General features: G+C 41.6%; 1 protein-coding gene across 4 annotated transcripts in view; it reads left to right on the forward strand.

Moving 5' to 3' along the window:
- The first annotated feature begins 1,944 nt into the window (after nt 1-1,944).
- Nucleotides 1,945-19,152, forward strand: part of odad2 (outer dynein arm docking complex subunit 2) — a 64,584-nt gene continuing 47,376 nt past the window's right edge. For 2 of the 4 annotated variants that reach the window (XM_066665302.1, XM_066665305.1), the window contains exons 1-10: nt 1,965-2,014; nt 2,587-2,814; nt 3,286-3,443; nt 3,779-3,977; nt 5,614-5,720; nt 6,695-6,831; nt 8,385-8,501; nt 15,028-15,248; nt 16,327-16,470; nt 18,357-18,510. In XM_066665302.1, the coding sequence (XP_066521399.1) occupies nt 2,606-2,814; nt 3,286-3,443; nt 3,779-3,977; nt 5,614-5,720; nt 6,695-6,831; nt 8,385-8,501; nt 15,028-15,248; nt 16,327-16,470; nt 18,357-18,510 (1,446 nt within the window). In that variant the 5' untranslated portion in view covers nt 1,965-2,014; nt 2,587-2,605. Of the gene's footprint in view, nt 2,165-2,586; nt 2,815-3,285; nt 3,444-3,778; nt 3,978-5,613; nt 5,721-6,694; nt 6,832-8,384; nt 8,502-15,027; nt 15,249-16,326; nt 16,471-18,356; nt 18,511-19,152 lie in introns of all 4 variants that reach the window. The other 2 variants (XM_066665304.1, XM_066665303.1) reach the window with 2 other exon arrangements.

The raw sequence follows: 19,152 nt of genomic DNA on the forward strand, positions 1-19,152 counted from the left end.
TGTCCGAAGGATAAGCCCAGCTTGCGTAAAGCTGAACTGAATGAACTTATTTTTGAAAGCCTAGAAGTCAATGGTCAAATGGAGACTGTTCTGTTGACCGAATGTTTGTGTGTAGACTTCTGCCAAACCATACAGCACAGCAAGGGGAAGTTTATAGAGGCTGGGCACGCAAATACAGAGAGAACCCAAGCAGTCGTGCAGTTGGCATTATGTAGGAGCTTGTAATCCTTAGTATATCTGGGCAAAGATATTTTTAGTATATTTTAGCACTATATAAATATATATGATTACCGTGGAAGGGAATTCTTCCATCTGGATTGAAATGTTTCTTCACCAGTCAGAATAATGTGTAATTGATTTGCAGTGCCCCTGTGGACCCCCACAGCAAAACAGAGTAATAGGACTTAGTCGCTGTAGAGGTCAAGCATTCAAGTGCGTGGGCCTTCTCATTTTGAGATGAAAGGGGATGGGCACTGAGCAGGTGTCAACAACCACATTGGTGTAGATTTAAGAGGGAACGGGGATGTTTGGCCTCACTTTTTAAATTATGCAAGATGATCTAGGCCTCTATGTGAAGTAGAATATATTTTAAGAGAAAAAATGTAAAAAATAAGAAGAAAAGAAAAAAAATCCACAAGGATGTTTGCAGGACTTTGGATAGTGGGCTGATGTTTTGGTCACTGGGACAGTTGACTCTTGAAAGGGGGTGCAGTGTTGCATTCAATATTGTGAAGATTTGAGTGAATATGGCTATGCAAAGCAGCACTTGAATACCCGTTGTAGTTGTTGTTTCAGGAGTAGATATACCGTAGCAACCCGGTCTCACACCTACTCGTGATATATTCACATATATAGGAGACTGCAATTCGTGACATAGTCGCATGTTTCCGACATTTTATGCGACAATATCACGATCATAAGCGAATGGGTAATTACCATACAAACCGTCAAATCAGTGCCCAGTGTTATGCGACAGTAACACGACAACTCTTCCTCATTATGACGTCATTACTATCCGTTAATACCACGGTCTTGTTTTTATTTACGGAAAATATAACGGTACTAATTAAATATTTGCTAAAATATCGAAGCAAATAATAGCTAGATAAATGTCCTTTTCAGTATTAACCTTTTGAAAATTAGTCAAAATAACGATAAATGAAAGAAATGTTCTCGTTAGTGTTAAAGCTAAAGTAGGACACCAATAATAAGCAATGCTTAGGGGAAATATTAAAATAAAATACTTTATGCCTTTGTTGGTATATAAACCTATGTTATGTAATTCGCATTATGACTTTTTCTATGTTGTGAGTAATGACGCCTGTAATGAGGAACAGTTTTCGTGTTACTGTCTCATAGTGTTTCTATGGTAATTACCCATTCAATTATGATCGTGATATTGTCGCATAAAATGTCGAAAATATGCGACTATGTCACAAATTGCAGTCCCCTATATAGCTATGTGACTATATCACGAATAGGTGTGAGGCCGGGTTGACCCTAGTTGTATTATTGTTGTTTTTGTGTAGTTATGTTTATGGACAATGGTTTTGTAGGATAAGGAAATAACTGTCCTCGTACTTCTTTCCCCAAACACTCCCTATCAATGTGTGTTGGGTTTTGTGCTGTTACCGCAGTCTGTTCATGAAAGACTGTTCATTAAAAGCATTACCCACATGCAATATATCTTCGCATTCAAACGCATTAGCTACAATAGATTTAGCTGCAAGAGCTGTTTTATTTAATTGAAAACACTGGTTCTAGATTTTAGAAAATGAAGGTGTTCCTCCCCAACTTCGTTTTTATTTATATATTTACTAATTTACTTTTCTTCCTTGCGCGCTTCGCTTTTTTCCGCTTTCACGACTTTGACCCTCTCTGCTCTATGTAGTTAGGCTGTATCTTAGTAACCGGAGCGCGTGGTGTTGTTGTTACCTTAGTTACCGCGGTTAGGACAGAGAGAGACACGGTGGGTACAGAGTGGACGGATTCATTGCAGCTGGTCTGTGACTCGGTAATTCACTTTTCAAACCGATGCTAAGAGTTTGAACCCGGTTCCTCTGTAGAGCTGGGCTGCTCGGGCAGACTAGGCTTGATAAGGTGAAACGTTACTGTAGCAGAGCAGATTTAGACCGCCTTATCGTCTCGTTCCGAACCTGCAGAGGTTTGTTTGTTTGGTCGTGGTTTCTACATTTAGTTTTACTCTGTGTTGGCTAAACGAGTCATCCCTGAACACGAGCCACTGACGTTAACAGTAGTACAGCTGAATGCATTTCTGCCTTATTAAATGTTTAAGTGTCCTTTAGAGGAGCTTAATGTGAAATGCTTCATTCTAGAGAGAGCTCAGAGCCAGGGTTTTCTCACTACTAAATATGCTAGAGACTAATGTTATAAGTATGCATGGGGTTTTCTCCTAGCTTTTGAGTGTTGTTTGTTTCTAAATATAAAAGTGAAATTGTGTTAATTTGTACAATAAATGTTTACGACATACAGCAGCATTATAAATACTTCACCGCCTGTTGACGATCAAATGCAGAGAATGCTTTAGAGTTTGTTTACATACACAGTAAACTTGTTTGTTTTTAGTATAGTGCCCTCTCTAACAATGGGGATAGCACTGACCCGGGCAGCTCAATGGACCAAGGGCAGGCTGGAAGCCACCTCGCTGAATGAAGCCCTATTAAAAGACATTGTTCACTTTGTGGAGCAGTTCAACAGCAGATACCCTGAGGAGGCAGGGGTAGTGTTTACTGAGCCACTGAAGTGGGCAACGGCTCTCCAAGCTTCTGATTTCACCGCAGAGTATGAATTCAGGTAGAGTCCAGCACTGCACACTGTATAAGCTTTACAGAGAATATAGTTTGTATGATCTTGATAATCCACACTAGTCTATTCATATTCCACACTTCCAAATCTGCACATACGCCAGACAGCTCTGAATATTTAATATATAATTTGATTTAGACATTGCATAATGAACACATTAAAAGCTTGGGTGAAAACAGTCACCTCACACAATCATGGTCTTCTGTTATTCATTTCCCTAAGATAGATTTCTCATGAATCCCAGCCATGGATTATTTTTTTATTTCGGATTTTGTAGCTTATTAAACCATGGAATAAAAAGCTCTTTACTTTTGACTTGACGTATTTATTAAATGTTTAAGGGCTCGTATATGGCCTTATTCTTCAGTTCCTCATTACACCAGGAATGTCATACTACGTTTGAGACTGAAAAATGCATTAAAATGAATATTGGGTTTACTGTCTTTCGTCCTCTTTCAGTGGTTCCTCGGTACACTCTCGGGAGACTGATGAAGATGGAAGTCCTCTCCTTCAGTTGACACCTCCTGACATTTCTGTATGCAGCTTCGGCCAGCTTTCTAAGCTGCTGCAGCTGGCTAATGATAGCAAACTCGAAGAAGCACAGGCCTGTTTGGAGGGTACGCGCACAACAATCATTGAGTCACAGGCCTGAAGATTTATAGCTCCAGTATTTCTAATTCTCACGTCTTGTTCATGTTTTATGAGTGCTAAAAAAATGGCAAGTCGCCATGTACTATGAAGATCTCTTTTTAATTTATTTTACACTAAAAGCAATGTTTAAAATCCAAGCAGGATCTGTTACTTCATGTGGTTACTACAAAGCTTTGTTGGAAACACATTACAGATTATTCCAGAACTTTAAAGAATATAAATTCTTAAATTTAAATATGAAAGGATGTTTTAGTGAAGACGCTGTGGAAAGGGGTGGCGACAGGCGAATGTGTTTGTACAGCTAACAGGGAGCCTGTGCTGATGATGATGGGGCCGAGCTTAGCTGCAGCAGAAGGAAAGGACCCGTCTGCACTGCCTTTGCTGGACACCGTGATGGAGGGTGACCAAAGCACAAAAGCTGAACTCAAAGTTAAACTGTTCCACATCCTGCAAGAACTGGACAAACAGCTTCTCAACAGCTCCATCACACCACTCTCAAAGTACGACCTATATTTGATTTAATGTAAAATAAGGTTCTTTTTCTAAAGTCTGGGGGTTTAGTTTCCAGCACAGTTTAGAGATTTTATTGATTAATGAAAGAATACAAGTTTAACACATCTCCCAAGGAACCCTGGAGTTCTAAGATTGAAATGAATAACTTATAATGAATAGAGCACTTAACCCTTTCATAGACAATAATTTATTTATAAGTTATATTAACTTTATTTAGGATGGCATGTTGATGCAGCAGGTAGTGTCGCAGTCACACAGCCCCAGGGACCTGGAGGTTGTGGGTTCGTTTCCCGCTCCGGGTGACTGTCTGTCAGGAGTTTGGTGTGTTCTCTCCGTGTCTGTGTGGGTTTCCTCCGGGTGACTGTCTGTGAGGAGTTGGTGTGTTCTCCCCGTGTCCACGTGGGTTTCCTCCGGGTGCTCCGGTTTCCTCCCACAGTCCAAAAACACACGTTGGTAGGTGGATTGATGACTCAAAAGTGTACGTAGTTGTGAGTGAATGTGTGTCGCCCTGTGAAGTACTGGTGCCCCCTCCAGGGTGTATTCCCGCCTTGCGCCCAATGATTCCAGGTAGGCTCTGAACCCACCGCGACCCTGAACTGGATAAGGGTTACAGATAATGAATGAATGAATTAACTTCATTTATATGCAGTTGTCCCAAAAAGTTTATTACATTATTATAACATTTAATATAATACTTCATATACAATAAACACAAAAACCTGTGTCTCTATTTATTACACAAATGGTTTAAAAATAGTTGAGCAAGATTTGAAAGAGTAGAATTAGTTATTGGAGGCAAGTGTTCCAGTTAGTTTCGTTTAGTTTGACCCACTCAACCCCATCAGTAACACCTGGTTTTATAAAACAAAAACCAAAAAATGCTGTTCACTTCAACTTAGCTAATGACCACTTTGATGTTCTATAGCACTGCTGTATTATTTTACATTACGCTGCCATATTCCATGGACAAAAAAAGGTATGAAAGTTTAATTTTGTGTTGGGGGCAAGACCTAGTCCTAGCTTTGCAGTATGGTGAAGGGGTGTAATAGTGGTAGTAGTAATAATGATGTTGGCTGGTTTTCTGTTTAAGGGCCTCTGCTGCTTGCAGTCGCTAGGAGTGAATGCCTAATTCTGCAGCAGAATGTCAGAGAGTCTGTGTGTGTGTTCTGAACTGGGTTGAGCAGAATGACAATTTCAAAACACAGTAAATCAACAACAGAGTAGACAGCAAATCATACGGGAGAATTTTCAGATTTAAAATGTTCTGATCTTAGTCCCATTGAGATGACATGGTGTAATCTGAAGCAGACTGTTGAAGCAAGACACCGCAAGAATATACATGAACCGAAACGGTTTTGGATAGAGCAATGGGCCAAACATTTCTCTTAACCACTGGATAGAGAAAGCATGAGGGTATTGTCAGTAAAGAAGGTCCCACTAGTTACTGAATTCAGTGGTTATATGCTTCTTTTATTATTATTATTATATTTTTTTGCATACTGTTTACAATAGAGTTCTGAACATTGATAAAACCAAAGCCTCCTTTTATTAATTAGCTGCCTAACTTAAGTCAGCGAGTAAGTTGTATTTGTTAAGCTCATGTCTCTGTGTGCATGTGCTCAGAGAGGTCAGGCTGAGTCCAGCTGCTGTAAAGCATGATGTTGAGCTGCTGAAGAGTGTGTGTGGCGCAGGAGAGAAGAAGCCGCTGAAGTCGGTGTGCTACACATCAGGTTTGCATTACTCTTGCTCCTCCTCTGCCTCTCACCCGCTCATTTTCCTCCGTTCCATCTCTTTCTCTCTGTCACTCACTCAATTTCAAACGGACTATCCCTTCCTGCTCGTAACGTATCCTAGAGTTTGCGTATGTTTATTTCTCTCACTCCTCAAGCCACCGTCATTAGTGGGCAATGCTGGATATCCTTTAAATACAACATGTCTGTGTTTGAGACTCTTCAACATGGAAACCATTATATATGTCAGATTGCAGATTACAGAGAGATTCATCAATTCCACCTCTCTCCCTCATGTGAAGGGGCAGATTTGCCATAACAATTAAATGTTTGGGGAGGACAGTAACCCACCTTGCAAATTCGGAATGATGAATTTAGCCACATTTTGAAAAATGGGTCCCCCTACGCCAGGGACAAATTGGAACCTTCTATGCAAATAATGTGGGTGGGGTGGGGTTGGGGGGTGAGTAGAGAGGATACACAGAGCAGTTTGGAGTGTGTGGACGTATTGGCGGGGGTGTTTGTGAGGGTGATTTATTTGGGGGTGAAATCAGCGCTCTCACTTGAGCTGTCTGCAGCAGCTCCACACTGAAGAGCCATCAGTCATCTTCACTGGCAGCACTTTGGCAAGAAGCCTCAGCTTTTCTCATTGGAGCCTGCACTCTTTCAGCCTTCCACAAGCAACCGTTTACTGCACATTTGTCTCCTTCACCTGCTGAGTTGCACTGGTCTGTGAATGTACACACTTTGTGATACTTTTAGTGGACAATTATTTGCAGGTTTTATCTGAAACTACTTTATAAGCTCCTGTAGATTTATTTACATTATGATTATTATTGATGTATTATTTACAGCTACATATAACCTTTTCCTATCTATCAAATGTCAAATGTTACATTTTTTCAAATTCTTGACCAAGGTTTCAGGTTTTATTCTTGATTCAATGTAACAGCTCTGGATGCATCACTTCACAGATTATGAGTTTAACAATGGCTGCCACTCACCGCCCTGGAGGCAAGTACATGGAGAGATTGCTTACCTCATCATCGAGCCATGTGACACAGAACCGCTCTTCATCACATGCAGCACGGATGGAGTCTACCTCAATTCTGTAAGAAATGCCCTCGACTTTATCAAGCACTCGACTTTAAAGTCAAAGTACCTCAGCTTCTTTACTTGCACTTCTTATTTAACCGTACTCTGCTGTACTGCGGGGGCGGCACGGTGGCGCAGCAGGTAGTGTTGCAGTCACACAGCTCCAGAGACCTGGAGGTTGTGGGTTCCATTCCCGCTCCGGGTGACTGTCTGTGAGGAGTTGGTGTGTTCTCCCGGTGTCTGCGTGGGTTTCCTCCAGGTGCTCTGGTTTCCTCCCACAGTCCAAAAACACACGTTGGTAGGTGGATTGGCGACTCTAAAGTGTCCGTAGGTCTGTGTTGCCCTGTGAAGGACTGGCGCCCCCTCCAGGGTGTATTCCTGCCTTGCGCCCAATGATTCCAGGTAGGCTCTGGACCCACCGCGACCCTGAATTGGATAAGCGCTTACAGATAATGAATGAATGAATGCTGCACTGCGTGGAACCAAACTGAGCTGCTTGTCTTAACAAAGGCTTATTATTCAGCATCTATTATAACACTAATTTGTGGCAAACGTCTGTTTTTCAGCATAAAAATACAGTAATTAGTCCCAGTGCTCTGACTGTTTGTGTGCATACTATTGTATAGAAATTGCCCAGTGTTTATGTCATAAGGGTTTTTTGTTTTTTTCCCCCCCTCTCTCCCCCTTCCTTAGTTTATTGAGCATGTTTTGTATCAGACAGTTTCCTCATGACATGTCTTTTGCGACAGTAAGTCTGTAACCCAGACACGCTAATCCTACCAGGCCTAGTTTGAGTCGCTCTGTGGGGAATGAACGGATCCCATCAGGATGCTAAATGGCTGAGCATGGTTTTTCTGCAAATTAAATCTGTCGGCCTGTCAAGGAGACTAATGCTGAAAGATAATTTTAACGTACACAACGAGCTGTTAATGTGTGTGAACCAAATGATACACAGACACTTTTCCAAACCATGAGGTAAGCGACGTTGAAAAGTTAAGATATGCAGTTGTGTGGTTCTGAGCCAGCTTTGCCTCTGTAACTATGCTAAGTGTTTCGAACTGCCTCTCTGACCAAAATGTGTGTGTAATTAATCAAAGGGGAACGTTTTACACACCACAACATTCCCCTCTCTCATCTAGAACTTTGGACTAAGGTGAAAGCATTTCTCTCTTTTTTGTTGAATCTTGCTTCTCTCTCTCTCTCTCAAAAAAAAAGAAACATTTGGAGCATTTCTATTGGTCCATTCTTCATTAAATGGAAGGACTGTGAAGGACATCTGCTGTGTTCAAGTGATGTAGAAAACTAAAAATGAATCAAAATAGAGATACATGTTTTTAATTGGAAAGCGACAGTGTTTTTGCTTTTGCTTTTGTCCAGTGAGGTCCACAAAAATGTTGGCCTCAAGATTGTTGACTCTTTTAACTCGATGAATTGCCTCGTTCCAAAATACCTTTCTCTGTCAATAGATGCAGCCACTTGAGCGTTTCTGCCAAAGCACCATGAGACAGGCAGTGGACCAGGATGTTTTCACTCGCACTGTTCTGGACCTCATGTGTTTTAATTTTCCAGGGAGTCGAGCAAGAGGGAGAGGAGAACGCTTACGACAGACAAAGTGAGGTCTACAAAGACTTGGTCACACTTCTGAAGAGCAAGTCTTCACACTTTGCTGACATCATCAGTAAGCAGGTATTGTTTTTGAAATCTAAAGTGAGGAACCTGGGTATAATAATTGGGTCTGTGTTTTGAATGGAAAAGGTTGAATACTATGCTGCTAGGTGTGACACTCATGCTCTCAGAACATTAATATTAATTTGTTTATTTTGTCCAACCTAGTAATACCAACTAGGAATAAAAATCTCTTTTATATAATAATGACTCTGTGGGCAGGTGAAATAAGTTGACAAATCGAATCAGGTACCAGCCTACCACTGCAGAGCTCCCAAAGATTTATTAGCTCCAGAAAGTGTGAGCCTTCCTTCAGAGATTCCCATTTCTGAGCAGCAAAGGTGTTGGTTTAGTGGGAGGGTTTTGAGAGATGTTTTTCATGTTGGGGTTGTTAGTCCTCAGTGCCCCTTGAAGACACATGACATTGAGACATGAGCACAACCAATCAGGGGCAGAGCTGAGGTGTCTCTCGCACCTCTGTCAACATGGATGGGAGAGCAATGAGTGAGAGAGAAACACAGCATAGACATCCTCTGAGCAGATATGAACCCACTCTCTCACTCACTCCTGAGGCTGCAGTGTGAAGTATGCACTCTCAGATTAATCACAGCTGAGCAGAGGAGTGGAGGACAGAGTGATGGGAAATCAGTGTGTGCTCTACACTTTGCTGTGAGATAGTGTCTGACTGTTACAGCATGAAAGAGTGAGAGAGAGAGGTTTTCTCTTCCGCTTTATTTTTCACATCACTGCAGTATGAAAGAATGTAAAGACAGGCAAGTTACTCAAGCTGAAAACAAGGTTCAGATATGTTTTCTAATTATCAATTTAATAATATTAAAAGAAGGGTGGCACGGTGGTGCAGCAGGTAGGTGTTGCAGTCACACAGCTCCAGGGATCTGGAGGTTGTGGGCTCAAGTCCAGTTCTGGGTGACTGTCTGTGAGGAGTGTGGTGTGTTCTCCCTGTGTCTGCGTGGGTTTCCTCCGGGTAACTGTCTTTGAGGAGTGTGGTGTGTTCTCTGTGTCTGCGTGGGTTTCCTCCGGGTGCTCCGGCTTCCTCCCAAGGACCCAACACACACTTTGGTAGGTGGATTGGCGACTTGGGTGTCCATAGGTGTACCTAAGTGTGTGTGTCGTACTGTGAAGAATTGGCGCCCCCTCCAGAATGTGTTTCTTCCTTGCGCCCAGTGATTCCGGGTAGGCTCCGGACCCACCGTAACCCTGAATTAGATAAGCAGAGACAGATAATGAATTATTGAATATTAAATGAGTTTCTTACTTGAAAAAGAAATCATAAATTCACAAATAAGTTCCCAGTAATGAAAATAAAGCATCATTGTCTAAGTCTGGTGACATTTAAAAGACTGAATATTCACAAAAACGTCTGTGTACATATTCCATAATATATTTAATATAGTAGGTAATGATCTAATACATAATATATTTTTATATATTATTTAATATATATTTTCATATTACATATAGTCATATATATTTTTTTAGAATAAACTTCCTTAATAGATTACCATTTCCCATTATTTCTGATCTGGCTCCGCTACTCTATCTGATCTCAGTTTTGTCAGTAATAAATAGTTTCTTGTTGAAGCAAACAAAGGCTCCCATCCAACATGTACTTTTCTTTTTTTTAATACAAATCCTTCAGGCTCATCCTGATGGTTTATGCCGACTCTTGGCCTTTTTTACAACAAACATAATTCTGTCCTTGAACGGTCATAACGGAAACTCTATCACAGAGACAGATTTCCCTTTATGTTCTTTGGTAAATTACGGTGATGTTATCTCATTGCGATATATAGTTTGCAGATGGAAAACGAAGGGCAGACTGTAGTATCTGTGTTGGCCTGTGCTGTGGTGATTACAGCCGGGGACTGGTCTAACAGTAAGGTTGAGAAGTACAGCACGACACTCCCGTAAGTTACCTTGGAATACCGTCTCCCTGAACTTCTGCTTATGAAGCCACTGAGATGGAGATTAAATTTATTTTAGGATTACAGAAGCTCCTTCTATCGAGCTGTCCAAGTAAAACTGGGTTGGAGTCCAACAGAATGCTTCATTCTGAGCACTTGAAGGTCCTTGGAGTGTTTGCTCAGTAGCTATACTCACCTGGAATCCTTCCTGCCTTTGAGAAATGACAAATGCTTTGCTGAGCAGCACCACTGCTTTTGGGTTGAAGGAGTCTGTCGGGAGGAGGGCCTGAAAGCAAAAGTTCTCAGCCAATTTCTGCCTTCGATGGCGAGTGAGTTGTTCAACCAAAAAAAATAAAAAAAAATAAAAAAGCCTCAGAGTTACGGTGGACGCTTTTGCTTTTGTCAGATTGATTTGTCGTAGCTGTGACTCCACTGGAAACTTCAAACAGCTGTTCATTCATCACTTGAAATGATTGGTTGATTGCATCCAGTTGAAGGATACTGTCCCAGTGCTGCTCCTTCTAATGTGTTCTACAAAACGAGTGCATTCTTGGATCCTACTTAGTCTTCTAAACTTTTCTATTATCAGGAAATCGGCTTATAACAACAGAATAAATAGACTCCTTGTCTGCCTGGACTGGGTAGTAGTTTTTCAGGGCGCAGAGTACACACAGTTTAGAATCCAGGGCATATTCTGGTTGTGGCGCTGGTGGTTGGCTGTGGGAGCAACTCTGACTACAGGGCAGTAAGGCTGGGCATTGTGGTGGCGGGTTGGGCTGGATTATGAGTGGCAGTGAATAGAAAGACATTATTATTCTCTGAGGAAACGATGCCAGGCAGTCAGGCCAGTGTGTGTATGGTTGTGTGTGCATAAAAATGCCCTCCAAGCTTTCATGTTTTACAATGCCAGCGACAGGAGCTTGGCCATGAGCGCAGCGAGCTGAGAATGACTGACAGACAGGCTGTAACCAAGAAAACTGAACTAAAGCGCTGTGTATGTCTGTGCACTTCCACTGAAAACGCAAGAAACATTATTCCCAGTGTTTGGAACACAGTGCATAAATTGCGAAAAGTATAGCGATCAAGTAAAGAGAACTTGATGTCCATTTTTCCTGAAAACAACAGAAATGTGAATCTCCTCTGACCACAATACACGATTTCACTGTATTCCAGACCCTTGAGATGGGTTTGGGCTCAAATTCTTTGCAGTCTTTCTGTGAGAAATGAACTTTTTGGGCTCGTAATGCAGCAATTACACAAAAGCAGCTGAATAATGTTGCATCGTTTAAGGTGGAATGGATAAAAGTAGTGCAGCAGTTACATCTTGGACCATTTAAGGTGAAATGAAATATATTGGAACATTTTTATAAATATTTGATTATTTTCCTCCTTCCCAACTTTTTCTGAGTGAGGCGCAGGCATTCATTCATTCATTCATTATCTGTAATCTCTTATCCAGTTCAGGGTCGCGGTGGGTCCAGAGCCTACCTGGAATCATTGGGCGCAAGATGGGAACACACCCTGGAGGGGGCGCCAGTCCTTCACAGGGCAACATGCACACACATTCACTCACACCTACGGACACTTTTGAGTCGCCAATCCACCTACCAACGTGTGTTTTTGGACTGTGGGAGGAAACAGGAGCACCCGGAGGAAACCCACACAGACACAGAGAGAACACACCACACTCCTCACAGACAGTCACTCGGAGGAAACCCACACAGACACTGGGAGAACACACCACACTCCTCACAGACAGTCACCCGGAGGAAACCCACACAGACACTGGGAGAACACACCACACTCCTCACAGACAGTCACCCGGAGGAAACCCACGCAGACACAGAGAACACACCACACTCCTAAAAGACAGTTACCCAGAGGAAACCCACGCAGACACAGGGAGAACACACCACACTCCTCACAGACAGTCACCCGGAGGAAACCCACGCCGACACAGGGAGAACACACTAACTCCTCACAGACAGTCACCCGGAGTGGGAGGCGCAGGCATCAGATTTTAAATATTGTTATTTTAAAAAAGCAACTTTATTTAACTGCTTTCATCAGTTAAATAAATGTTCAAGTGAATTAACAAATCCCAGATTATTGTTTTTATTGAATTTGACAAAAATCCCAACTCTTTTATAACCGATTTTTCAGTTTTAATCTATTTCTACAACTAACAATTTTGAAGGCACAGTATAATAACATTTAAACAACACAAATCAAAAAAAGCAATGCTGTGTTAACACAATGATTTTTAAAACATTCTTGCTTAATCCGTCTCTCTAGTTGTAAGTTCCGTTTAGTTATAATCCTTATCCCGTATTTAGCCATGTCTACGGGCCAGTACATAAACATGAATGGATGGAATTTTAAGCATTAAAAAAATGTTTGAATATTCCTCTTTCACTTGCCTGTGCTAATCATATTTGCAGACTGTGAAGAGGGAGTGCTGTATGTGTCCTCACTCACACTTGAGTCCCAGTCTGATATTCACTCACCTGAATCGTCCTCACCAGAGGCACGTCCACTCATCGATTGTACACAGATAAAGCTACCAGCAGAGCTGTGGGGGCTGCTGCTGTGTGAATTGAATAATCTGCTTCACCCCAGAGGCTCATTTCCTCTGGATCACTGCCTGGGCTGCAGTAATAAGTCTGCTCCGACACGCTTTTGTCGTCCAGCTTGCAGTCAGAGCCTGATTACAGCACCCGGAGAGGTTGAACGTACCCCAGCTCAGAGTCAGGACAAGCCCAGAGGCCAAAGACAACATGCTGTATCTCCTAACACATCAGCTCCTCAGAAAACGGATGCCTTTTCACACATTTATTAGATCAGACACTTTCAATCAAACTAATACAGCTGCGCCAGAGCAAACGGGGGAGTGAGAGTTCTCCCACTGGGGGAAAGCAATCAAGCCGGACTGTTTGAAATTGTTGTTGTGTAAAGTTCCTGATTAGCAGGCTGTTTACATCAGCGTGCATGGTCTGACTCTGAAACTCCAGAAGAGTGTGTATCATTTAAACAATCTCTGTCCGACCAGCTCTTCACATTTTGGCATTCGTTTTCCCTACGTCTTTCTGTAATGAATCAGAGCGCAGGCTGGATGTAGCCAAAGTGCTGTCATGATCTGTCTGGAGAAGGTGTGTGTTTGAGGTGCTTCTCTAACAGCGAGCACCTCTTCCCTGCTTATTTTCCATCCATACTAATCCAAGCATCTCCACTTCACTCAACACACAGCGAAGAAGTAATGAAAACAGTAGGTTCCTACGTCAGTTTTTCAGACGCAGTCGGCTCCTGAGCAGAAATGCAAGCTTTTCCTTTTCACCAAATGCTCTAATCATGTTTTGACAAGCACTTCTCTGTTTAGCTGCTTTCCTGCCATATTTGAGCACCGCTGCTTCTCACATATTCCTGGGCTGAGCGGTTACAGGTATATTAAATAAAGTCGGGTGGAGCTGGACTTAGCTTTGGCTCTTCCAGATGCTGACCACTTTGGGCTTTTAATGACTAAACAAGGTTCTGGAAGGGACAGCGTGTGCTTGGCACTACTTGTTCAATGCAATGCCTATTCACATTTTCATTTTTCTCTTGCCCTACTCTTTTTAACCCATAAATGTCTGTTCAAAAAAGGTTGCTGCTGCTTTATTCTTCTCTTCTTTTTTAAGAATGTGAATTCTCAGCTCTGTTGCGGCTATTTTGGGACTTAAAGAACATTATACAACATTGCCTCCCAACAAGAACATCTCTCCAAAAACCCAATAGTCTGAATTTAACGGAATTAGGTTTTGATGGGGTTAACCCAACCGATTTATTATGTGAGATGGCTGGAGTCAGATGAAAAATGGTGGCAACACGAGCTGACTTCTGCCTAGCAGGTGTCTGTGATTAAAAGTGGCCCGGCCTGTGAACAATTCATATGCTGCACCCTATTGGAATGCTCAGTGGTAGTAAAAGAGAGAGACCTTCAATATGTCAAAAATCATCAGTGAGTGGCATTGCCACAAAGGCTCTACTCAGTGTGTGCCAAGCTGCCAGACTGCAGTTAGCGGAATGTACAGAAACAATAAACGTTTCATATTGTTCGACCAATTAACGGAGGAGGCCACTGCACTAGCCTTGAAAATCTGTTTCTGTTTTTTCCCCCCTCTTTTTTTTCATCATTTACTCCCCATAACTCAATAAAGAGTGAATTGTTATTCTGTCAGTGGACTGTGGAGAATGGCTGTCTTACTGAAGAGTCTAGTGATACACACTCAAAAAGTGTGATTTAGTTTTATACGTCTCCTTCGAAGGACAAGCAGCCCGGTCTTGATCAAGCACAAGTGTGTGATGTGCCTCTCCGAGACGGCAATAAAGAGGCAACATGTCATATGTAGGCTGGAAAATATGCCGCTGAGCATTATCGCAGTTTCACTCACAGGGAACAGAGGACTAAGTTAAAAGAACATCCATTCATAGGAAGAACTTTTTAACAACTTGAGTCTGTATAATTTTACAAGATCAGTTTATTGTATATTTTACAGCTTGCGTTTCAGCGCAAATTAACACGAGTTCTTTTCTTGAATATCTTCTCATATCTTTTTTCCCCTTTAAAAAAAAAAATCCCTCTACAGGATTTTGTCATTCAAGGAGAACCTCCGACCACTCTGAAAATCCCACATGTGGAAGCCGTTGATCTGGAGGAACGAGGCCAAACCCTGAGGTCTTACGAGCATCAGGAAAAGAATGTGCATGAGAAGGCGAGACAACAGCTCTCGCTGAACAAGTCAGGCGGTATGAAGAAATTAGAACCATCTTTGAAATGGAAGAACCTTGGCCTCACATCCCCTCATGAGTAAGTGACAATTCCAAAGCCCTGTAGACACCCTCACGAGTGCCGTCAAAGACAGTGGCTAGGTCCTCAAGGCCATGACTAGTTACTACTGATGCCCACATCTGAAAAAGCACTCTGTGAACTCCACCCACTCATGAGAAGTCACACTATATATGGACATGGTTAAATGGTGTATAAATAATGGGACGAGAGAAAACACAGACAGCTTCTCTCTTGTAGCTGTTAATGGTTGTATTCTCTGCATGGCACCAGAGGGCTCAGAAACGACCAGCTGATAAACCTGTTCCTGATCCTTCACACTTTCCCCCATCCACAGATAGATCTAACAGACCCTTGAGCCCTTCCAGCTGCCTCCACCTTCATCAGCTACTTCTCATTTAGCCCTCTCAAGGCTACAGCTATCTAATAATTTCCTTATTCAATCTGATGTCATAAAAAATGGGGTATTATTATATATTTTTTTCAAAATAACTGCATAATTCTCTCATTTTGGAAAAAGTTTTTATGTGAAATAGTTAAATGGAGAGAAACTGATTCAGATTTTTAAAAATGTTGGGCCAAGACTTGCAATATCAACAACGATGGAGCAGCTGTTGGTTCTAATATTTAAAAAAAACAAACATCTGTAAAAAAACAAATGAGTAAACCTTTTAGACGGATTAAACTCTTCAGACATCTGGTTCTTATTAGTGCTACTGTGAATAATTCTGACGCTGTATCCTTCTACAGAATTTAACATTAAATAAGTCTTAACCTTAATGATTTTATTAGTCTGCAGTTTTAAAAAATTGAATGGAATCCCAGTCAAAAGCAAATACTGCATACCAAGATCATCATTTTTTAATTGTATCATAGGTTGCTTGCTATGAAAGCCCATGTTTGTGGGCACAGCATGAATAGATCTGTTAAAGAAAAGCTAGACTGGCAAGTTGACTAATGGTTGTTGAACCACCAGCCAAAAGAAAATGGGCGTTGTGGGGGAAAAGCTTAAATGCCTGATTTCACAATAACTTTATAGTGTTCGTGGCACTAATAACAAAAGTTATTTATTAATATTCACTGTTTTGTTTTCACACAGAGAGGCTGGGGAGAAGAAAGCAAGAAAAAGCACAGGAAGTGAGAAAAACACAGAAGGCAGGTCTAAGTCCCCAAAGTCTGAGAGCAAGAAAAAGGCCGATTTTTCTGGATCTCCGTTACTGGCCTGTCTGTCTTCACAGAAAATGTAAGTCATCATAAACTGATTTATAACACGCTGTGTGACCCAAGCAGAGGTGCTTCCAGTCAGGAGTTTGGTTTGTCACAGTGTGGGCTAAAGTAGAAGCCAAAGCTGAAATGCCTCCCAACATCAGCCTGAAACAGCTTCTCTTAGTTACATGCCTAATTGAATGAACCTTTAATCTCAGGCCCGAGCGGACAGGCCCTTCTCGAGTCGTTGGTTTGGAAAAGGCGACTGTTTTTTCACAGTGAATTATTTCAGCTGCGGGGGAGTTTCCATCTTCCAGTCATACTAAGACGTGGATGAGGTTGCCAGTGGGGTTGGCAATTAGCTGCTATGTTCCTGAGGCCTTAACATGCTTTTCTAGAAGCTTCTGGTCATTCTCCTCTTTGAGGTCTGTCTGCTGGTCCTGCAGCGTAGAGCAGCATCTTCAACTTTCCTGATAACACTGCCTGCCATTCCTATAAAGAATGGGGAATGCCTGCTTCTGGAACTGTACAGTCCTACTGTGCCTCTGCCTAGATGCCTAGATTTGATCGTATTCATATGATCTACAGCAAGCCAGGGGAAGAAGCTTTAGAGATCCTCAAATACACATCTATAATGTCAATAATGACCTAATGTCAGCAGAATGCAATGCAAATAACTCACTAAACCATGTTTTCTTTATTTCTGTATTCTTTATAGTCTTTAGAGGCTCTCTGAAGCCCTTAAATAAACCATCTGCTTTGCAGTCTGTGCTAACAGAGCTTTAACATATTTGCAAATGGTTGCCTATTGTCTATAAGTTTGTTAAAGTTTTGGCTAAAGCTACTTCATATAAAAAGAATAATTCTTTGATAATTTCACAAATAAAGTGACCCTTATATTTAGCTGAACTAGCTTGTCCCATCATATTATACACTGTATAACACATAAGAGATAAAGGCATAAGAGAAAACCAGAGTTTATGGCGTGATAATAATTAACACCTTAATGAGTGTTTACCATGGCATAGATTACACATAAAGAGCCTTGTCTGGCTTTTAACGATACAGCTTTCTCCCCTGGAAAACATATCTACATCCCACTGGCCCTTTCCCAGCTTCAGCCTGCGCTGTTTTCATGATCCTCTCGCCCCAGTGGCCCCGGCTCTTTTAATGGCCAGCTGCGTTTGTGTGTGTGTGAGAGAGAGCTTTAAAAGAGACCCCTGAAAGTCTCTGATGACCACTCCAGTCTTCTCTCCTCTCTATCTCAATCTCTCTCTCTTTCTCTGTCTCTCTCTCTCTGCTCTCTTTGCTCTCCATCCCCTGCTGCTTAGGTTGAGACCATGGCTTAAGCTGACACTTCAAATACACTCTTGAGTTGTGATGGGCCGTTTGGCAAAAAGATTTACCATAAATGCTTTTCAGAGCTCTGTAAGTCATTCTGCATTGGTGCTCTGGGTCCGTGGCTCTTGGAGGGCTCTTCATGAGAGGATGGCCTCTCGAAGTAGAGTGGCTTGCAGATGCTTTGATAATGTCTCTGTGGTCCATAGGTTTTGTTGACGTACGTTTCTTGTAAAGGATTTCACAAATAACTACAGTTTTCGTAAATGTTTCTCATTCATTCATTACATTTTTCTCTTGATTTTGATATTTTGACACTTTTTCTTCAGTATTTAGAAGTGTGTGTGTGTGTTGATGTTTCTTCTCACAGTGGAAAGTTCTAGAACAAGAATTGAGCATAATATTGCAGGAAAATGTACATTTTGTACTGTGTACAAGCAGTTGTGTGATTGTATGGGATTTATTAATAATAATAATGGAACTAATATTTATATATACTGCCCATTGACTCTCTTCTTCCCTTATAAAATCCCCTCAGACATATCTGCTAAAATAGTGTGTTTGTGTGTGTGTACGCTTGTATAGGAAGAGCCCAGCTGGAGCAACAGGAAATGAAGTGTTCAGTGAGAGCTCTTCTGACAGTGAAGAGGATGAAGAGCAGGGTGAGAGGCGAGGAGAGAGCCATACTGACCTGCCCTCTGAGTACTGGCAGATTCAGAAATTAGTAAAGTATTTAAAGGTATACACACATACAATTCATAAATTGAAATGTATTTGCTCGAATTAGCAACACAATGCACATTAAACATATTGAACAATTCCCTAGGTATCTGTGTACTGAAGTACAACCTAAAAAAGAAAATAAAGCTTATCTCATGCTCGTGTATTATGATGTGCAAATGTCCAAGACCCTCAAATCAGACCACTTCATTTTGTTAGCATTTAGCAGAAAGCTAAATATAACGTTTTCTTCATTGTTTATGTAGGGTGACCAGATGTCCTCTTTTACCCGGATATGTCCTCTTTTTTAGACTTAAAAATATGTCCGGGCGGAATTTCACAAACGAATTTTGTTTTTCTAGAGCTTCCATAGAACTTCGAGAAGTTTCGTTCACAAACTAGTCCCGCCCTCCCCTACTCTGGTTCGCTTGAGTGAGAAGGGGGCGTGGTGAAGTAGCCTAAAATCTTCTGATTGGACGGTCTGACTGTAGAGCTACCGTTATTGGTCGATAACCTTCTCTGTAAACAATTAATTGGTCAGTCTGCACGTCAGTAGTTCTTGTTTACGTCAGGCAAAGCTCATGTACCCACCCTCATCTCGAGCAGCTATGACGAAACGAAAATGTAAGTTCTCGGATGAATTAAAAAAGAAATTTCCATG

The sequence above is a fragment of the Hoplias malabaricus genome, chromosome 3 (assembly GCF_029633855.1).
Source record: "Hoplias malabaricus isolate fHopMal1 chromosome 3, fHopMal1.hap1, whole genome shotgun sequence".
NCBI lineage: Eukaryota > Metazoa > Chordata > Actinopteri > Characiformes > Erythrinidae > Hoplias > Hoplias malabaricus.